Source organism: Opisthocomus hoazin, chromosome 1 (genome assembly GCF_030867145.1).
Source record: "Opisthocomus hoazin isolate bOpiHoa1 chromosome 1, bOpiHoa1.hap1, whole genome shotgun sequence".
In the NCBI taxonomy this organism is placed as follows: Eukaryota; Metazoa; Chordata; class Aves; order Opisthocomiformes; family Opisthocomidae; genus Opisthocomus; species Opisthocomus hoazin.
Genome location: NC_134414.1, coordinates 97,044,300 through 97,062,180, shown reverse-complemented (window position 1 = coordinate 97,062,180; position 17,881 = coordinate 97,044,300). Strand labels below are relative to the sequence as shown.

Sequence of the window (17,881 nt, the reverse complement as noted above, 5' to 3'; positions counted from 1 at the left end):
GAGCATATCAGAATGACTTGTTTAAGACTTTAGATTTCCAGTGATGTGTTTTCATTGAAGCTTATCTGCTACTTTTTTCCTTACATGGGAGTCTTTTTCTTCGGGACTGTCCTTGATAAAACAAAACAAATCTCTCCTCTGACACTGTTCACTATCCAGAACATTGCCCTCCTTTTTTCTGGAATTAGTGTCTGTTTCCAGTCCATGTTTTCTTCCTGCCCGGTCATTTCTAGCTTCTGTACCCTTTTCTCACTAAAACAGCTCTTAATAAGGTCACTAACAATTTCCTGTCATCCAAATCCAAGAATCTTTTCAGTGTTCACATTCTTCTAGGTCATTCCACCACTTCCAACAAACCATCTTCCCGCTGTCCTTTCTTCTCTTCTCTTGGCTCGTTGTCAGGCTTTGCCTTGTAACAATTCACCGCTCACTTTCCCTGCATCTTCCCCTTGCCTTGCAACGCTCCCTTTGCAGAGCCAGTCCTCCTGCTGGCACCCCTCTGCCTCCAGCCCCTCACCCTCTTTACCCCATTTTCTCTCAGCACTGCTTTTAGTCTTCCGTCCCTGGGCGTATCCTAACAGCAACCCCAGCACCTCTCCTTTCAGAGTTCCGTTTCATTTAGTTGTGCTAATGACTTCTAAATGCAACTTGTTAATTACAGGCTTCTTTCCTGTTTTCTTTATAGCACTCCCCATTAGACAATTATTAAGTCCCAAGCTCAACAAGACCAAAATAGATGTTTTTTTTCAAACCTCGATGTTTCTCTGTTGACACTTCCACTATTTTACACAATGTTCTGCTGCTTCTGTTAGCTACCCTTTCAGTCTCCTACATGCACTTTATGCCTACTTACACATTAGTGTTGCTTATTCTACCTCCTTTTCCTGCACCAAACAAGTATATTTTTTCTTTCTGATTTCTGCTTAAAATTGTCATCATCTTCTGAGAGTTTTTTACTTTGCACTCCATCCCTCTGATTAGCAGTAATCTAATTCAGCCTCGGCCATTACTTGCTCATTAAAAGATGCTGTGTTCACTGTATTACCAATACTCGTAAAATGAACTATAATAGCCCAAAGTACTTTGTTGCATGAATGACGAAATATAGAAGAACTTAAAAATGGTTTGTGGTGCTGTTGCTCTCTCCATCACCTAAGTTCAGAGTACATTTTGGAGCATCTTCTTGCTTGGTTACTTACCACTGTATCAGCTTTCCTGTACCTCTGCACAAAAGGCAGATACTTTTCACATTGCACCTCACAGAATGTTAGGGGTTGGAAGGGACCTCTGTGGGTCATCTAGTCCAACCCACACGTACCTGTTCATGTCGATTAACAGAGAATTTTAAAGAACAACAAAACTACCCCTTCCTTATCCAGAGGTGTCTGACCTGTCTTGAAGAAGGCTGAGCTGATCTAGATCCTGCAGAAGTCATCATGCCAGCAGGCTCCATTAGTTTCAACTCTCTCAAATTCTTTGTCCATCAGTGCTGGCAGGGGCTGACGTTGCCAGAAATACCACCTCCTTGTGCGGGGAGCCTGGCGATTGAACTATAAAAAGATAGTTGTCTTGGTAATGAGGTTTAGTAGCAATTTTCTGGGAGGCAGTTATCTAAAATTCTTCTCTCTGTTTCAGATAAATTCCCTTAATTCCATAAATTCTAAACCTTTGTAGCCTCACAATATTGGGAAGCTGCCTAACTGAGTTTACAGTGTCAGTTTGTTAACATGCATCAGCTCCATATCTGTTAAATACCATTTGCTTCTGGCTCCCTCTGAATTCCAACTAGTTGCTAAAGTTTGTGTTACTGAGTGGAAGAGGGTCTCTCTGCCTCTTCTTGTTCTGAGATAATATACCGTTGGGCAAGGTACGGCAGAAATATGGATCAGTCCTTAGCCTGTTGACTCTCTAGAGTAACAGGCTGCCTCATGGCTGTCCATCACACTAGGTGCAGCTGCATTCAGCAGTAGCACATAAGCTTGCAAGTGTTCTCTGCAAAAATTATAATCAGTTGTTGACATTTGCATTTTCAACATAAAGCCCTGCTCTGAACACCCCTTTGACATGAATAGTGGGTGGTCACAGAAGAAGGTCTTTGATGAGAGCACTATTCCATGGTCATCCAGTTCCTCCTGTGCACACCAAGCAGCAAGAGGAAAACAAGTTCTAAGTAAATGCATCACTAGCAAAAAAACTTACATTTAAAATCAGACTCGGTAGACACAACCATTCTCAGTCAAATCTATATATTTTGCTGCATTTCTCTTTTGAACAATACAATTCAATTGCAGCCATCTTGAGCACAGAGCTGTATGCAAGTACAGCAGCTTGCACAATAGCCAACAAGTCAAAGGCAAAATTGGCCAGGCCATTTTAAAACCGCACTAAAGCATACCAATAGACACAGAGTGGACTTCATACTAATGCTTCTGGAGGAAAGTTTCACTACTCGTTAAACCATAGTCTATCGTGAGTGAGATTTTAGAGAAGTATTTTAGCAGCTATTCCTCCTCGCACCAGTCACATTTCCAGTGGTCTGACACTGAAATAACATAAAGACAAAACAAGTTCTTCACCAGTTCAGCTCTTCACAAGAGAAGGCAAGTTTCCTTTCTGTTAATACAGCATGCAGTACAATGGATCTCAACTCAAAATCAGGTTCTCTAAGCGGTACTACAATGGAGATATTTAATAATAACAATTAGTCTGAATAATGCCCTCTTGGCAGCTGCCCGTGATGCTTCTCATTGCAGTACGCTTTCCTCATTGCAGTCCATACTGCTGAAATGCCTTTAGCAACACAGCACCTACTTCATATGCCCAGACATCTCCCCCAAATTAGAAATGGTAGTTGCAACATTTTGCACCTCTTTGTGAGAAACGTATGCTCCTGATTTGCAAGGGCCTGGTGCATTACAAAAGAGATTACTGATGCTGTCTATGCTGTTTTTTCTAAACATCATCTACTTGGCCCAGAACGTGGCAATTAACAAGTCACAGCAACATCCCACCAATCCAAACCAGAATCATATCCTAGTACCCGCTCTTTTCTTGTCCTCAACTTCTATTTTTAAATTCTTCAAAACCATAAACTCAGTTTTCCAAATCCTAACTGGTTTTCTGAGCAGGTATTTCTCTAAAACCTATTTTATTTTTCCCAGCAGCGTTGGCACTTGCATTTCCCCATTACAGGGACTGGTGCTCATTTAGCATTGCTCAATCACAGTTCTAAGCTCTGCTGTACCTTTTCCTACACTGTCAGCCTTGGAAACTTCTTTATTCCACCTGGGTACTAAAAGGAGAGCCTGCTTTCAACTCCAAGTCAAGCTATGGCTGTATTATTCTAAAGCTTCCTTTGAAAAAAAAAATTAGAACAAAATCCTCATCAGTGGTAATTAATTTTGACAGTGTGGGCTTTGTAGCAATTCACAAACCTGTACTTTGTGCATCAGCATTCCTTATTATTCTAATTAAAGTGGAACATTGTGCCCTCGCCAGTCATTAATGGGTTTTCATTTTGTAAATGACATTTGCAAAAGTTAAAACGGGCAGTTCATATGAAGTCCACAGGCAAGAGCGTTAAAATTAGCATCACCATAGCAACAGTCTTCCATCATTAGTATTCAGGGCAACAGCAAATGTTTTGTTGTGCTTTTGTTTCCAAAAAAAGATTTTTCTTTACATGTCATTCATAAAGAGAAAAGGCTCAGACCCATATATTTGAGGTAAAATTATTATATCCGTTTGGATATCACTGTTCTAGAATTTCCTCTTTTTTTTATTTATTTTTCAGGACAGCGGCTGAATTTCACAGTCTCTACAGCTGTGTATATGTAACCTCCTGAGTGACATTTATTCATTGCCAGCCTGCTGCTCCACAGTACAGTTCTATATGAAGTCTGTCGCTTCTACTCAAGAATCTGTACCAAGTAGCGCATTCTGCTGAGAGTCTGTAAAAGATGCATGCATGGTGAAACATGGTCAATCCCCCATTAAGTGGAGTGTGCATCTGCTCAGTGCTGCTTTTGGTGTTTAAATGATGCTATTTATATAGTCCTTTTTCCCCCTCTCAGGAATTGAAATGTAAGTGCATGCATCACCTCTGCTGAAACAATATTCAAATATCATCTTGTCTTGCACAGTTTAGAATTGGGGAGGGAAGAAAAGGGTGCTCATGCTAAGGGAAACCAAGGTAGATGATGAGCATAATCCAATGCCCTTTACTGGAAGAGGTGATATGCTGGATACTTTTTTTCTGAAAGTTTGAAGGGAACGTAATTGTCTGGGAGCACGTTGCAGCAATACTTTGCACTTCAAGAAACAGTTTAGCACCACATCTCCTAAATGTACCTTGAGGTGTGCTGTTTGCATATGTCTTGTTCAAGCCAAAACATGCAAACAATACAGCAGAAGCAATAGTTGTCCTCTAGAAACAAATATTTTGTGTGCAGACAGAGAGGGGTTAAGAAAAGCAAGGGGAAAGACATTAAGGAAAGTAGATGATGAGCAGGGTGAGGTCAGTGGAAGGACTACTGTTTCAATTTGATGTTCCAAGCGTCAGTAACGAGCACAGATTAGAAGTAACTAAATGTTCTCTAGCATTATGTCTCTGGGTTTTAATTTGGTACAGGAAGGGTCCTTCTTTCCTCTTCATCTTCTTAAAATACTTCATTTTGCAGATTTTTGTAGAGAAGAGTCTTTAATGAGTAAACACATTTGCAAAAGCTGGGGTATAATCTATTCCATAAAAGATATTCCTATATTTTAATACTTAGGGCACATTTTCATACAGTGATTGCCTTGCTAGTACCTGTCCTTGTAGCACTGATTAATTTTTCAGCTAGTAAGATCTACAGAATTGGAAAACCTTTAAAAATGGTGAATACATGTATACCCGAGGAAAATCACTCTCAGGTTAACTAAAAACTATCCGTGGTGGGTTGACCACTGACACGGGCTGCTTGGCACTTGGAGAGCTTTAACACAGAAGGTGATTGCTGTAACTATGAGGTTCTGAAACACCTATGTATATGTTAATTTGTTCAACCACTTATGTTCTTTCTTTACAGAAGCACCTTTTTGCTAGGTCACATCGTTTTTTCCCCTGTGCTGATTCACTCTACTTTTTTCCTCTTTTGCTGCTTGTCGGATGCTTTCTCTTTAAGACTTCCACCCCCTACTGCAGTGGAGATACTTACGAACTGAACTGTAATATTTTGCAGAACTTTGCCATTTGATCTTCTTAGATAAATTCAGTGGTGAAGTGGAGCATTGTAAAAACTGAATAATTTTCACTGAATCCAGAATTCCGTCTTCGTTTAACTAAAAGATTTCATACTTAGCATTCTGTCTAAGCTAGCTGCTTCGTAACTCTGAGTAAGCTCAACACTAGTTTCCCGCAATGCTGAATCTTATAAACATCAAGTAAGCGACATTTTTTAAAATCAACTTTGGAGATTTTTTTACATTATTAGCTCTGTACAAGCATTGAACTATAACATCGTTTAGAAAGATTCACCTAAATTGCAAGGGGTTTATAGCCTTTTTTATTGGAATAATGACAGGCAGAGAGGCCACTTCTGGCAAGGATCAGTGGCAGATTACCATTTTCCATTCCAGACTACATTCATTCAGGGAAAGACCCGTGAGGAGTGTTGTGGCAAATGAGAGGAAACTGCTAGTATCTTATTTATCCAAAATCGGTAAACACTATGTTTCCCAAAATACATGTATGTATACTTTCTATTTATATGTGTCCTTGAAAAAGCTGCTGAAGCAATTTGTTCTTAAAGATGTTTCTGCATTTGGTGAAGGAGATGCACATCTATGAGTACGGATTTCAGATATTCTAAATTAGTTGCAGATTTCCCATCTAAAAAGTGAACTCTGGAAGCAGAAGTAAGCAAATGAAATAGCCTCAACTCTCTGTTTTGTATCTTAATCTTCTTCAGAATCATACCCATCTTCAACCTATAGGAACCTGGGAGAGTGGAAATAAGTGGCTTGCAGCTGTTTTCCTGAGTGTAACAGACTACATATTTTGTAGCTGGAAATGTCAATGATTACAGTTATAAAAAATAAAACCCAAGAGTTAGAACTACTAAACCTAAACCACAATTTTATTTCTCCATCTATAAACTTTTAGTGCAAGTAATTTAGAATAAAGGCATCTTGAAATTTTACATCAGTGTTTAGAAGGAAATTTCTTCCAGATTTCTGCCAGTGAGAGCATTTTAGCCACTAGGGCCCAGCTGCTGAAAAACATATTTTCTCTCTACACTTCAGTTTCAGTATCACCTGAAAATTAGAGGGTAAAAAAATGATTCCCAAAAGTCTCTTACTGATGAGCCCACCACCATTTCCAAATGCTGATTTGAACTTCGGACTTCTGAACTGAGCTATTTTGACATATACCGTCACTAGAAGCATAAATGAAAACCACCAAGAAACTATCTTTCTGGCCATAGGTGCACTCACCTTCTTTGTTCTTTTAATTACTGCCTGTAAATGAAAGTGCTTATTCTTTTAGTACTGCTGGGACATTACCAAACAATTTAAAACACTTAGCAGACTGTTCAATTGCAGGTAGCGTTCTATATCTTCGTGTTTGGTGACTGTTTTCTCCTCCACATTCCTCATTCATCTGCTTTTCCACTGTTTTAATTGTGCTATGGCACAAAATCAATTAAAACCTTACTAATATGGTCATTACACATTAGTACTTGCTTTCATATGCTATCATTTCTTCTCCTCTTTCCAGTTTGAGGGAGGAATAAATATTTATTCACAGTCTAACAATCTTGAAATGAGCAGAAGTACCTACAAAGGACTCCGAGTTACGGTGGGGGGCAGTTTAGGCTCCTGTCAGACTTTCTGTCAGAAGTTTCAAATTTTAGTTCTGCATCCAAAGCAGCTTGCATGGATTGACAAAGTTACTTCTTCTTTTAAACAGCGTAAAAGGGATCAGAATCTGGCTCTTGGCATTTCCTCTCCTGTATCATGTTTTTTCACATCAGTGCCCAAAGTGTTGTGGAATAAACATTTGCTGCTGGCAAAACGCAAATCTGTATCTGTATACAGTTTTCTCTTGAGAAAACCAAGCGCAAAACCCTCAGCACTGCTTTGCCCTGGGGCATTTGTTCACTATTCTAGAAATGAGGCGTCGAAAAGAGTCTGTCAGTGTGAATCTTTTTTCAGACTCGCCTGCGTGGGTATGCCCACATCGTGTGGTCTCGCAGTAGTCCTCTTCAGTTTGGGTCAAGTCAGCCAGTGGGGCTCCTCTCTCCCGTGTCGGTCCCTTCATTGGTTTTGGTCAATGACACATATTGATAACACCCAGAGACCTCCCAAACAATTCCTTTTCAGTACAAGTGGGTTTAAAGTACTTACCAACTTTTTTCCTCTGTTTTATAAATCCAAATTAATTTTCCACTGACTTTAAACAGATCTTTCTGACTCTTACACACTCTTCCTTTTTCTTTCCGCTATGTGTAAGTTTATCTCCTACAAATATTCATTTAAAGTCCTGAAGGCCCAGTGTTGCTCTGGCATCTCCAAACTGAAGTTTTATTCATCTGTTTTACCAGTTCTACAGCAAGTTCCACGGACATCAACAACGATCGACGATGCCTTGCCTTGTCTTGTTGCATCTTGCAGATTTTCTGCTTTCCTCGATTCTGTCTTATTAGATCCTCTCAATAACTGTTATACATTTACACCCACAATCTTTCCTTAAGTCACAGCTTTCCTTTTCTTTGTGAAGTTAGACAAAACAGACAAACAACCAAAAAAATCTAGAAAACTGCCTCCTGCCTTCTTCTCTAGAGTTTTAGTTTTCCTGGATAATTTGCTTTCTGCAATCTTTCCTCTCTGAGCTCAGCCTGCTGCAAGCTCAGCACCCTCCAAAACCACAGCTCAAATATATTCTAATTTTATACAATTCAGGTCTTTTTGTGCTATCTCAAAGAAGTATGTGGTGTGCCTCAAGTAAGAGCATTTACCTGCAATCTTTTGTTTGTTTGTTTCAGAAACCTTCCTGAATTATACAGAATTTCCTTTTTGTATTTACTAAGAAAGTAACATATGTGCTGGTGAATAATAAGTAAATCACTTCAGCAAAAGAGTAATAATTTTGTTTTTTTCAGTGTAAGCTGTTCATAAGTGTAATACGTACCGACAACCTTTAACACAGCTTCACCTAACAGATTCCCATTGCGAGCAAGACCAAACAGGTGGCAACCCCCAACCGGTGCCCTGTTATCACTGAGCAGCTTTGATCTACTTAATGTATAATAAATAAGCTTCTGCATTTTAATCATCTTGCTGCTTTTGTATCACTGGTGTTGCAAAATTAGATTATTTTTGATCATTTATTTATTTCCACATACCTACCAGCAGACAGATGATGTACCAGCTGGAACTTACTATGCTGCATACCCACCACTTACCTGTCCACCTTTGTCCTATTCCTATGCCTGCAAAAGATATAGCAATTCTTAATTACATTTTTTTTTTTTTTACTTTACACCATGTAAGAGACTTATCCCTTTGGGTTAGGACATTGGCTGATGGAAAATTCACTTAGGGTTGAAGTCCCCTGGTTTCTACAAGTACTCCTCACTCTACAGCTGCATTATGCCCTTATGCTCCAGTAAAGATTAGAAATTTATTTTGCCAATAAAATTAAAATTAAGGATTCCTTCTAAATAGCAATCTCAATTCTGCTGTTACATATACACATCAGTCTAAGGTTGCTGCTGTAGTGTTTTTAGTAATTTAGTACTCATATCACTATTGAAATTCCCTGCGCTTAGTTATGGTCAGTGTGATTGTGTCAAGGCAGGGATGATCAGATCAAACCATATGTCATCGTTTAACCTGGCAGCCATCAACTAGGACCCTCCAGCCGCTCGCTCACCCCTCCCCTCACCCCCCAGTGGGATGAGGAGGAGAAATGGACAAAAGGGAAAACTCCTGGGTTGGGATAAAGACCGTTAAGGAAGACAGCAAAGGAAACACTAGTCCTCCTCCTACTGAATATGCAAAATAAACTATATACAATACATTTTTCTCACCAGCACCCAATGACTGATTCTCAATCAGTCCCCAAGCGGCGATCGCAGAACCCAGAACTTGTGGATTTTGTGAATTTCACAAAACTCACGAAAAAACTCACGAACTCCCAGAAAAGTGCAAAGTCCTGGACAAGAGAGGATTTGAACTCATGGAAAAGAGAAGAGCTTTTCTATTCCCTGGCCAACATCAACATTCTTCCTGTACTAAATCCAAAACACAGCAGCTACTGGGAAGAAAATTAATTCCATCCCAGCTGAAACCAGGACACCTTATCTATATAAAAGGCATTATTGAAACCAATAATGTTTATATAATAAATGAACATGCAAGAATAGTAGCATAGCACAGTGCTATATTGCTTATGTGTGGGTAATTTTTTCATACAACTTGCTTTACCTTGAATTCACTGAAATCGAGTGCTAAATTTCTCACCAAATTATGTAATGTTAAACTTAGCACTTTATTAAATGTTGAGTTAGAAGGAGGAAAACTACAGAACAGACATTCAAATTGGTCTGTAAAGGATATTTTAAATTATCCTCTTAACTGAAAATTCCACAGAAAGACAAAGTAGAGAAAAATAGAATTTCAGCATAATGGCCTAAATCAAGAAAATAAGAACTGTCTTTTTCAATGTTGGAGTTGGTGTCTAGAACTGATTTCTATAAACAGAGCCCATCCAGGAACAAGCAAACCCATGAAATTAAAAATCCATCAAATTCTTTTAAGTGAGAGACTGGGACAGTGTGCCAGTGTGAGAACAACCTGTACTCACTAAGGAATGCAGCCAATATTTTGTTTGGAAGTAAAACTCAGCTCAGTATGTAGTAGGCGATGCACTAAAAGGGTTAGAGGATTGTCATTGCACACTGTGTTTTTGCAGTTTACAAACTTGGCAAGATGCTGTGGTGTATGTGAAAACAGAGAAGTTCAAGAGAGCAGATGAGCAGTCTTCTAAGTCCTGCCCTTTATCAGTTTCTTACAGAAATTGGTACCTAAACCATTCCTTTGTAGATAATGAAACTTTAAGAAACATGCCACGAGAAGTCAGCTGCTCTGCTCTTATGCATTGGAGGTGCTTCTTCAATTAGTTAACTCTGCCAAAAATTGTGCCAGTTTTTGAATGGAAATAATAGTTCTCTTCCCTTAGAAAATTTGACTACTGCAAACTTTGGAAATTGCATTCAGGATATTTTAAAAGAAATTATGATATGGCAGCTCTGCATTGTTAGCAAGTTGGTTTTGTCAAATCAGTTGCTTTCTGGATAGAAAATCCACTACTTAAAAATAGTTACTTTGATTAACAGCTGATTTCTTTGGTAGGCTTATCAAGAAAGCTTGAGGATCTAGCACAGCAAGGCACTTGTGACTATATTGTATTGCATGGCTTTTAAATCACAGAGCTTTGAGCTGATCTAGAACTCTTCTGATTCCTCAGTGTAGGGAGATGTTTCACCATTTTTTAGTACAATGGATTTATTTCTGCAACCTGGAAAAAAAAAAGTTTGGTTTTTTTTTAAATTTTTTATATGTACATATGTACGTGTAAATAAAGTCATGCCTTAGGTCCACGGGAGCACTAAGTCGGAAGCAAGAGTCGCTGTGTGGAATTTGGCCCAGGAGATGACTGTTATTCTCAGGGCAGACACACGTAGCAGCATAGGTGTAAGATAATGTGCCACTAGAAAGTCCAAATAACCAAAATATTGTCACATTTGGAGAGTTGATCTCTCTGGGCTATATCATAGACGAAATCATTTAATTAAATGGCAGCATAGATGTAGTCCCACTGGCCTTGTTTTCTCCAGATTACTAGGAAGTTTCATGTACAATGTTGACATGGAAAGAACTATCCAAACTAGTCACTTTCTTCATCTCTGACCCAACAGAGTGCACTGTCATCACCAAACAATCATTTTCATTGCACATAATCCCTTTAAGATTTTAAAATAAACACTGGCCTCAGTGAAGGGTAATGTTTATTTTGAAAATTGTCAGAAAAATAATAAAAATATGGCGTAAAGAAGAAAACCCAAAACATTTATTTGTTTGAGGAGTGGAAGACTTTTAATGATGATAACTTACTGATGAACAAGAAATACGTTTCTTCTCTTTGAATCCTAAATTGTAATTCTTAGAATAAAGCCAAATGAATACTCAGTATGGCAAGCTGCTAAAAATAAAACTATCCAAAGGTTTTAGCTCAGTATTAAATACATTGATTCGATAAAACCAGTGGATTATATGGGGTCTAATCCTTCACTCTCTGCTTGGCCTCTGTTTGGCAAAATTCTTAGTCTGTCAGCTTCTGCAAATCTTTGCAAAATTATTTTTCTCCTTAACAAGTTATTTGCTTCGTTAGTTACCCTAAAAACAGAACAAATTGAGGGACATGAGTGGAAGAATAATAATTTGAGAAATAATGACTGCGGATTTTTAAGAATAAGAAATAAAAGCAACTGCAGCAACAAAACTATGGAAAAGTAACAAGAGATTAATTTCAACTACTGATAAAAAGTATAATGTCCGTAAGAAAAATAAGTTTCATTACTAAAGTGCAAAAGTATTTAGACACCACATATCTTAACCTAGTTTTTATTTAAAAGGTAAGGTGGAAGGTCTTTTTTTTATTTTCCCTTGGTTGATGCATATTATTGTAAAGGCATTAACTGAAGTGGCGCTAATTGTTTGCAAAATGGCATTTGGCTCTAAAGCTGGCAACCACTAGCTAGAGCTATTGATAGTAATTGAAGGAAAATTATTTGCCTCGAGAGAAGAATGACAATTTAAAACACCACTATATTTTCTTCATATGACAGACTGAGTTTGTTGTTTTGGGATCCAGGATGAATGCTCAAACAGTTGCAACATTTTCTAAGACAAGAGGTGTGAGTTTAGATGATCCTTCTTTCTAACTTTAAGGACACTCAGGAAATCATCTTCTATACATTAGGTAATATATTATCTATGTCTATTAAATTTATGGCAGCATAAAATTCCAACTTGTGGACACTATTAAATAAACAAATGGTTTGGATCCTGTGCATGCTCTGCATTTGTAGTGTACTATGTAGATATGTAGAAATCTTGGTTGAATTTAATACTATATTTTTCTTGAGAAGAAGGTGACCAAAACTGTGTGATGTTTCTTCTGACTGATAATACGGAATTAGGTATTTTGAACTTCTAAAATAATTTGACATTCTGTGTCATGTGGTGAGGGAGGTGACAAAAATGGGTAACTCTGCTTAGTCCTAGCAAAAAGAATTTTCTCTTTAGGTCTGGACTATTTTAGAAAAGCTGAAGATGTTGATATGGTAGAACTGTATGTTGACATTTCTGATAGTTTATTCAGGGGAGTTAGATGTAGCAGCAGGGGTCTAAAAACATTTATATGGACCATAACTAAGGTTTAAATCCTTAATATTTTAGGGCTGTGTGGATTGTTCAGAATGTAGATTGCACTTTTGAAAGCAGTTTCTTGAAGATGAAGAAAATAGTTCCAAATACAAATTTGGAAATTGTTTAGTTCAATATGCAAAAATGCTCGATATAGAAAGAAAAAAAAAATTTTGGGGTGATTTTGAGCTCCACACAATCACCATTGTCCTTAATTTAATAGTGGACTATGGTAGGTCCTAAAAGTCATCTGTGTACCTTTGGCCATAAATGTCAAGGCTCTTTGATTTGTGTAGACAAGGCATCTCTGATTTTCACTGCAAGTTTTTCATGGCAAATTCAGCTATGTTTCTCGAAAGGGAATCTCCATTTTGCAGGTTTATTCTTTCACGAAGAGATTCCATTTTCTGTTTAATAACAAAGATCAGAGAACTGAATGAAGGTATGCCGGTAGAATTGCAAGCTGTTTGAAGCCTTGTTGAGAGGTACCGTGAGAGATTTGGCTCAATTCAGCCATATGAAATACTGACAGCATACGTAGACATTGAGTTCTGTTAAATACATTCCCATTATTAGATTTAGTTAAATACAAAATTTAAACTGTGCCATATAGTTTAGCAACACTTTTTTTGTATCAGCTATCATCCACAGGATTCTTTGCTGAATTAACTGCCAGCTCCTGTGCCAGAGACAGAAGGAGCTACACAAAGATACCTAAATGCAAAAGCTGGGAGGACTAACTTTGCTAGGAAGAACCATAATATAGTTAAGTAAATGGAAGGAGCAGAAGGTGTCTGGAATTATGTGAAGCATGTGCCAAAGTGTAAATGCTTGAACTTGTCACAGGAGACTTGAATGAAATCCTTTTCTTACACTTAGCCACAAAATAATTTTTATCTTACCTCAAAATTCATTCCTGTCCCTCTTTGCTGAAGTATTTAAGTGCTAACATACATTTAGATTAAATTAGGATAAAATGAGATCCGTGCCCTAGGACATAGCTCCATGGTAGCTGATACTGATTCATCTGTCTCTAGAAGCACCAATTAATGTAGGTATCTGTATGTCTGTATTTGTTTTGAACGACTGTATACATAAACACTGATTTTCACTCCTTGGCATGGACAAGATGAGACTATTGGCACTTTCCATTAAAGGGCACTGCCAGAGGTGTATGAATAATTGCCTCGTTTTGTAGTCCAGTTAAAGTACATTTTTTAGAATAATGTTTTGCAATGAAATAAAAACTTTTGATTTCAGACATGTCAGACGAGAAATTTTTCCTTTCTATAATTTTCTTTTTTCTTGCTGTTACAAAGGCTGACCTCAGTTTGGGAATAGTTGCACAACCCTAAACCTGAAGCTGCATTTCTATGCAAATAAACCATGAGAAATGTTACCTGGATCAGATGAAGGAGTTGGCTTGGATGGAATTACTGGTGAGGCAGGCTAGTTAGGTGTAGCTGCTCTCTCCTCCCATTAACTTCTCTAGGCTGGTTCCTTCCCCAAGTGCAGTGCTGCGCTTTCCTCTGATTTCTGGATCCCCGCGTAAAGACACTTACGAAGAGAGAGCAAAGCAATCATGCTGTGCAGGAAGACTCAGCTTTGCTCATCTTACACTGGGGTATTGGGAGAAGCTAAAGACTGTCCAGTTTTGAAACGAAATCAACGCAAGTTTGATTCACCAGGCAGGGGGAACCATCCCTTTCCCACATGGGAGCTACGTGTGGCCTAATCTAGGGAGAAGGTTAGGAGCAGACCTCAAACTTTTCATATTTGCTAAGCTCAACAACCTCAACATGTCTGGGAAGATGATGGAAAAGCCTAGTGTGAACATAAAAATAGGCAGGGCCACTTGTTGTTACAATTATATATTCTAATGTTATGGATAGTGTATTATAATCATTGAGGAAACAATATGGTAGTTATGACAGGTTCACAGTATATTTTAAAGTAAAAAAACTACAAGTTCTGTGAGAACACAGCAAAGCATCCATCGCTAAAATACAGACACCAAAAAAACTGAATGTATTAATTCAAGGGTGCAAAGTTTGCCTAGCTCGTGGTCTGATTGGGAACTTGCCTGTGTAGAGCCGTCATGAAATGCAATAGATTTCATTGTCCTCTTCTTTTACTACCTAAGTGCAGCCTTACCATCAGAACATTCCAGTCCGTAATCTCCTAGCATGATCTAAGCAGCTTTTTTCCCCAAAAATGATTATTTTATCTTGTAGACAATATTTGCATAGGGACATTTTGAAAAAATGCCCTCAATGAAAGAAAAACTTTTCTGTTTGTATGATATTAGTCATAAAAAAAGATTTGATAGTGTAAAAAAACCCATATTTTATGGAATACAACCAAAAAGTAAATTAGTAAAAAGGAAGACATGCTTCTCCTCTAACATCTGTGGAAGACTTTGGAAGATAGGGCTGCTTGTTAGGGACCAAGAATGCATGTTGACCAGTAGCTAGCATCAGGTTTTCTGGGCCCTGAGTGAAGTAGGACTGTAAGATGCAGGATTTCTTGCTGTTGAGATCTATACACGAATAGGAAAAAGTAGAGAAGGTAATGATTTGGGAAGCCAGCTTTTGTGTTTGCAATACATAATTTTACGTGTGGAAAGAAAGATTTTGAGGTGAAAAGAGAGTCAGTGAGCAAGAGAGTTTATGAAATCCTGCTTATTTTAATCCCCTAGGAGGCAAAACAGTGATTTATTTCTAACTGGGCTCGCAAAGAAAAGTAAGAAATGGAGTTTGCCTTCATTGTTTTGTTTAATTTATCCTTATTAGTGTGCATTTTTCCTCAACCTTACTGCCTGAAATGTTAACCATTCATTTTGCCAGTACAGATTCCTTAAACCAAGAATTTACTATGGTATAATTATTATTTTTCAAGCCTTATTTGTAGATTGCAAAGATTAGCGAGCAGTTTTTCTTGGCAATAGTTTTCTGCTGGTAGACTTTTAAGTCTTTTTTTCATAGTGTAGTGTTTTGGTTTTGGGTTTGTTGTTTTGTTTTTTTTTTTCCTATTAGCCTTCCAAAAGCTTTACTTCAGAAGGTTTTTTAATACTTTTAAGTTATCTAGCATTTTGCCAGAGCCAGGCTTCTTGATCTTCCTATGCTTGGGACTATTCACACTCCAGTTCATCTCCGTCCCGGAAGAGTAGGGGTTATTCCTTTCTTAATTTTCTTTCTTTCTTGTGGTTTGGTATGGAAGCAAGAAAAGAGCTTTTGGTATTTACAGGCGCTTACCTGAAGAGCTCATCACCCTGGTAGAACCTGGATGTGCTACCCACTGCATCCACTGATGGATGTGATCTTACTCGATCTCAGTCTTGCTCTGCTCCTCATCTCAGGGTCATAAACCTGGCAGTAGACTGAACGCACACTCTGCTACCGCAGGGTGTCTAAATTGTCACTGTCAGCTAAAAAAATAAATGTAGCCACTGCAAATTAGCCTTTACAAGATTTCAACAGGATGAAATTCATACATGTATCTAATATATCCAAAATGACAGGCACCCTCTCATTCATCTTTTATCAACAGCGCGCAATGCAGTGCGACATAAAGCACACACCGACTGCTCCTGAGGCTCCGTGACACTCATCTCGTAGGGTGACTAAGGTTTCAGTTTTAATCGGGTGTCTTTACTCCAGCAAAAGCAGGTACAGCCCAAAGGAATGCAGAGGTTGTGCCGTTGTGCATTCGGCAGGAGCAGACTGTCACACATGCTGTGTACCAGTACTTTCCATGCTGTGCATTAAATTGCTGCAAGCTCTGTAATATTTACTGCAGGATTCATTTTGTTAAAAAAAACAAACATAACAATTCCTCCTCCTACTCTGTCTGTTCTCATCATCTCGGTGAAATACGTCAGGTAAATTCCTGTGAGCTCTGCTTGCCGGTTACACGGCTGCCTCACAGCCAGGAGAACGAGCCCCGCGTAAGAAGCGCCCGTTCATCTCCCTTCGTGCAGGGCACGGACGGGGTTTCCCTCTGGACAGAAAGTGGTACGGCCCTTCCCCAACTCTCCCATGGTGTAAACAACTGATTATAGGTATATAGAGCTATGAATGTTTTAGGAGATCTTTAATTTACAGTGCAATGTCGAGGAAAATGCATGCAGAAATTCAAAACTGCTTTCTTCATTGCATTTACGGTATTTTAATGCGCTTTCAGTGGTAATGTGAAAACAGCCAAAAAAAAAACCCCAAACCAAACCAAACCAGCAGCATCCAAACCAGTATTCCCTTCTCGGCTCTTCTGAGAGAGCTATCAACAAATAGCGAAAAAATCCTGCAGGTGTCAGCCCTTGGAGCAGATTCGAAACAGATGATCCAGGAAAGTGTCATCATGCCATCCCAAGTGATTCTTACTTTTTATCTATACCAAGAAAAAGAAAATAGACTCAAACAGCGTAACGGATTACCCAGCCCGACACAGGGCACCACAACGTCTTCTAACAGGCAAAGCAAGCGCGTGCTGATCCGCTGCCCAGGTAACCGAGAAATAGTGAAGCCACACTTACAAGGAGGACTACACGCTTCCCAGAGCTACGGAAGCAAGACTTGGTTAACAGGAAGATGTTGTATCTTCGCTTTCAACGACAGTAAAACTAAAGGCACATCTCTTTAGTTGTCTAACTCATAAAGCGCTAAACTCGCAAGCAAACTGGTACTCCCCATGTTTGCCCTGCTCAGCGGTTTAGGCAGGGCCCTACCCATTCCTGCGCTGGGGCTTCCGTACCTGTCCGTAACGTGGAGTCACGATGCTGATCTCCTTCAGGAAACCTATGAAGGTTTATACTCAAACAATATTATTTCAGATTCAGTTATCTTCTCTTCATATTACTGTTTTTACTGTGTGTATGTCTACGGCTCTCTCCTCAGAGAAAAGGGAGAAAATTCAGTGAAGAACACACTAAAATTGAAAAATGAGGCTTCTCAAATGCACGGACTCTAGTAACCGTTTGGACAGCAAGCAATGCTACCTGAAAATACACTTCATCTCTTTTTTTTTTTTTCCTGAAAGAGTTTTTGGCATAATAAGCCAGTCTCAAATTATTATCCCTCATTTATTAGGGGGCTGTGGTTTCCCAATTATTATCCCTCATTTAGTTCCCCTTAAGCACCTGGTGCTGTTAAATGTTGAAGAGACAGATACCTCGATTAGACACAGTCTGGGACAAACCTACACTATAAAAGAAACAAAAACTGTTCTCCTTCTGGTTAAGGTCTCTGTGTAGGTGCACAAACTGACTGAATAGCCTTTGGATAAGAAAAGTACCACAGGGAATTAAAATTCTGCTTGCTTTGTGATCCTGTTTTATTTTCTACAGGAAGGAGGCTGTCTTTTATCAAATAAATGGCTTACAATTAAGTGTGGCATAAAGATTGGCTTCAGT

At 38.7% G+C, this 17,881-nt stretch overlaps 1 protein-coding gene across 18 annotated transcripts in view; it reads left to right on the top strand.

Moving 5' to 3' along the window:
* Nucleotides 1-17,881, top strand: part of DMD (dystrophin) — a 1,341,705-nt gene that overhangs the window by 1,236,651 nt on the left and 87,173 nt on the right. Inside the window, exon 63 of one of the 18 annotated variants that reach the window (XM_075430277.1) lies at nt 3,794-3,865. The exons of the other annotated variants lie outside the window; for them this stretch is intronic. Coding sequence (XP_075286392.1) covers nt 3,794-3,845 — 52 coding nt within the window. The 3' untranslated portion in view covers nt 3,846-3,865. Of the gene's footprint in view, nt 1-3,793; nt 3,866-17,881 lie in introns of those variants that run through there. 18 annotated transcript variants of the gene reach the window in all.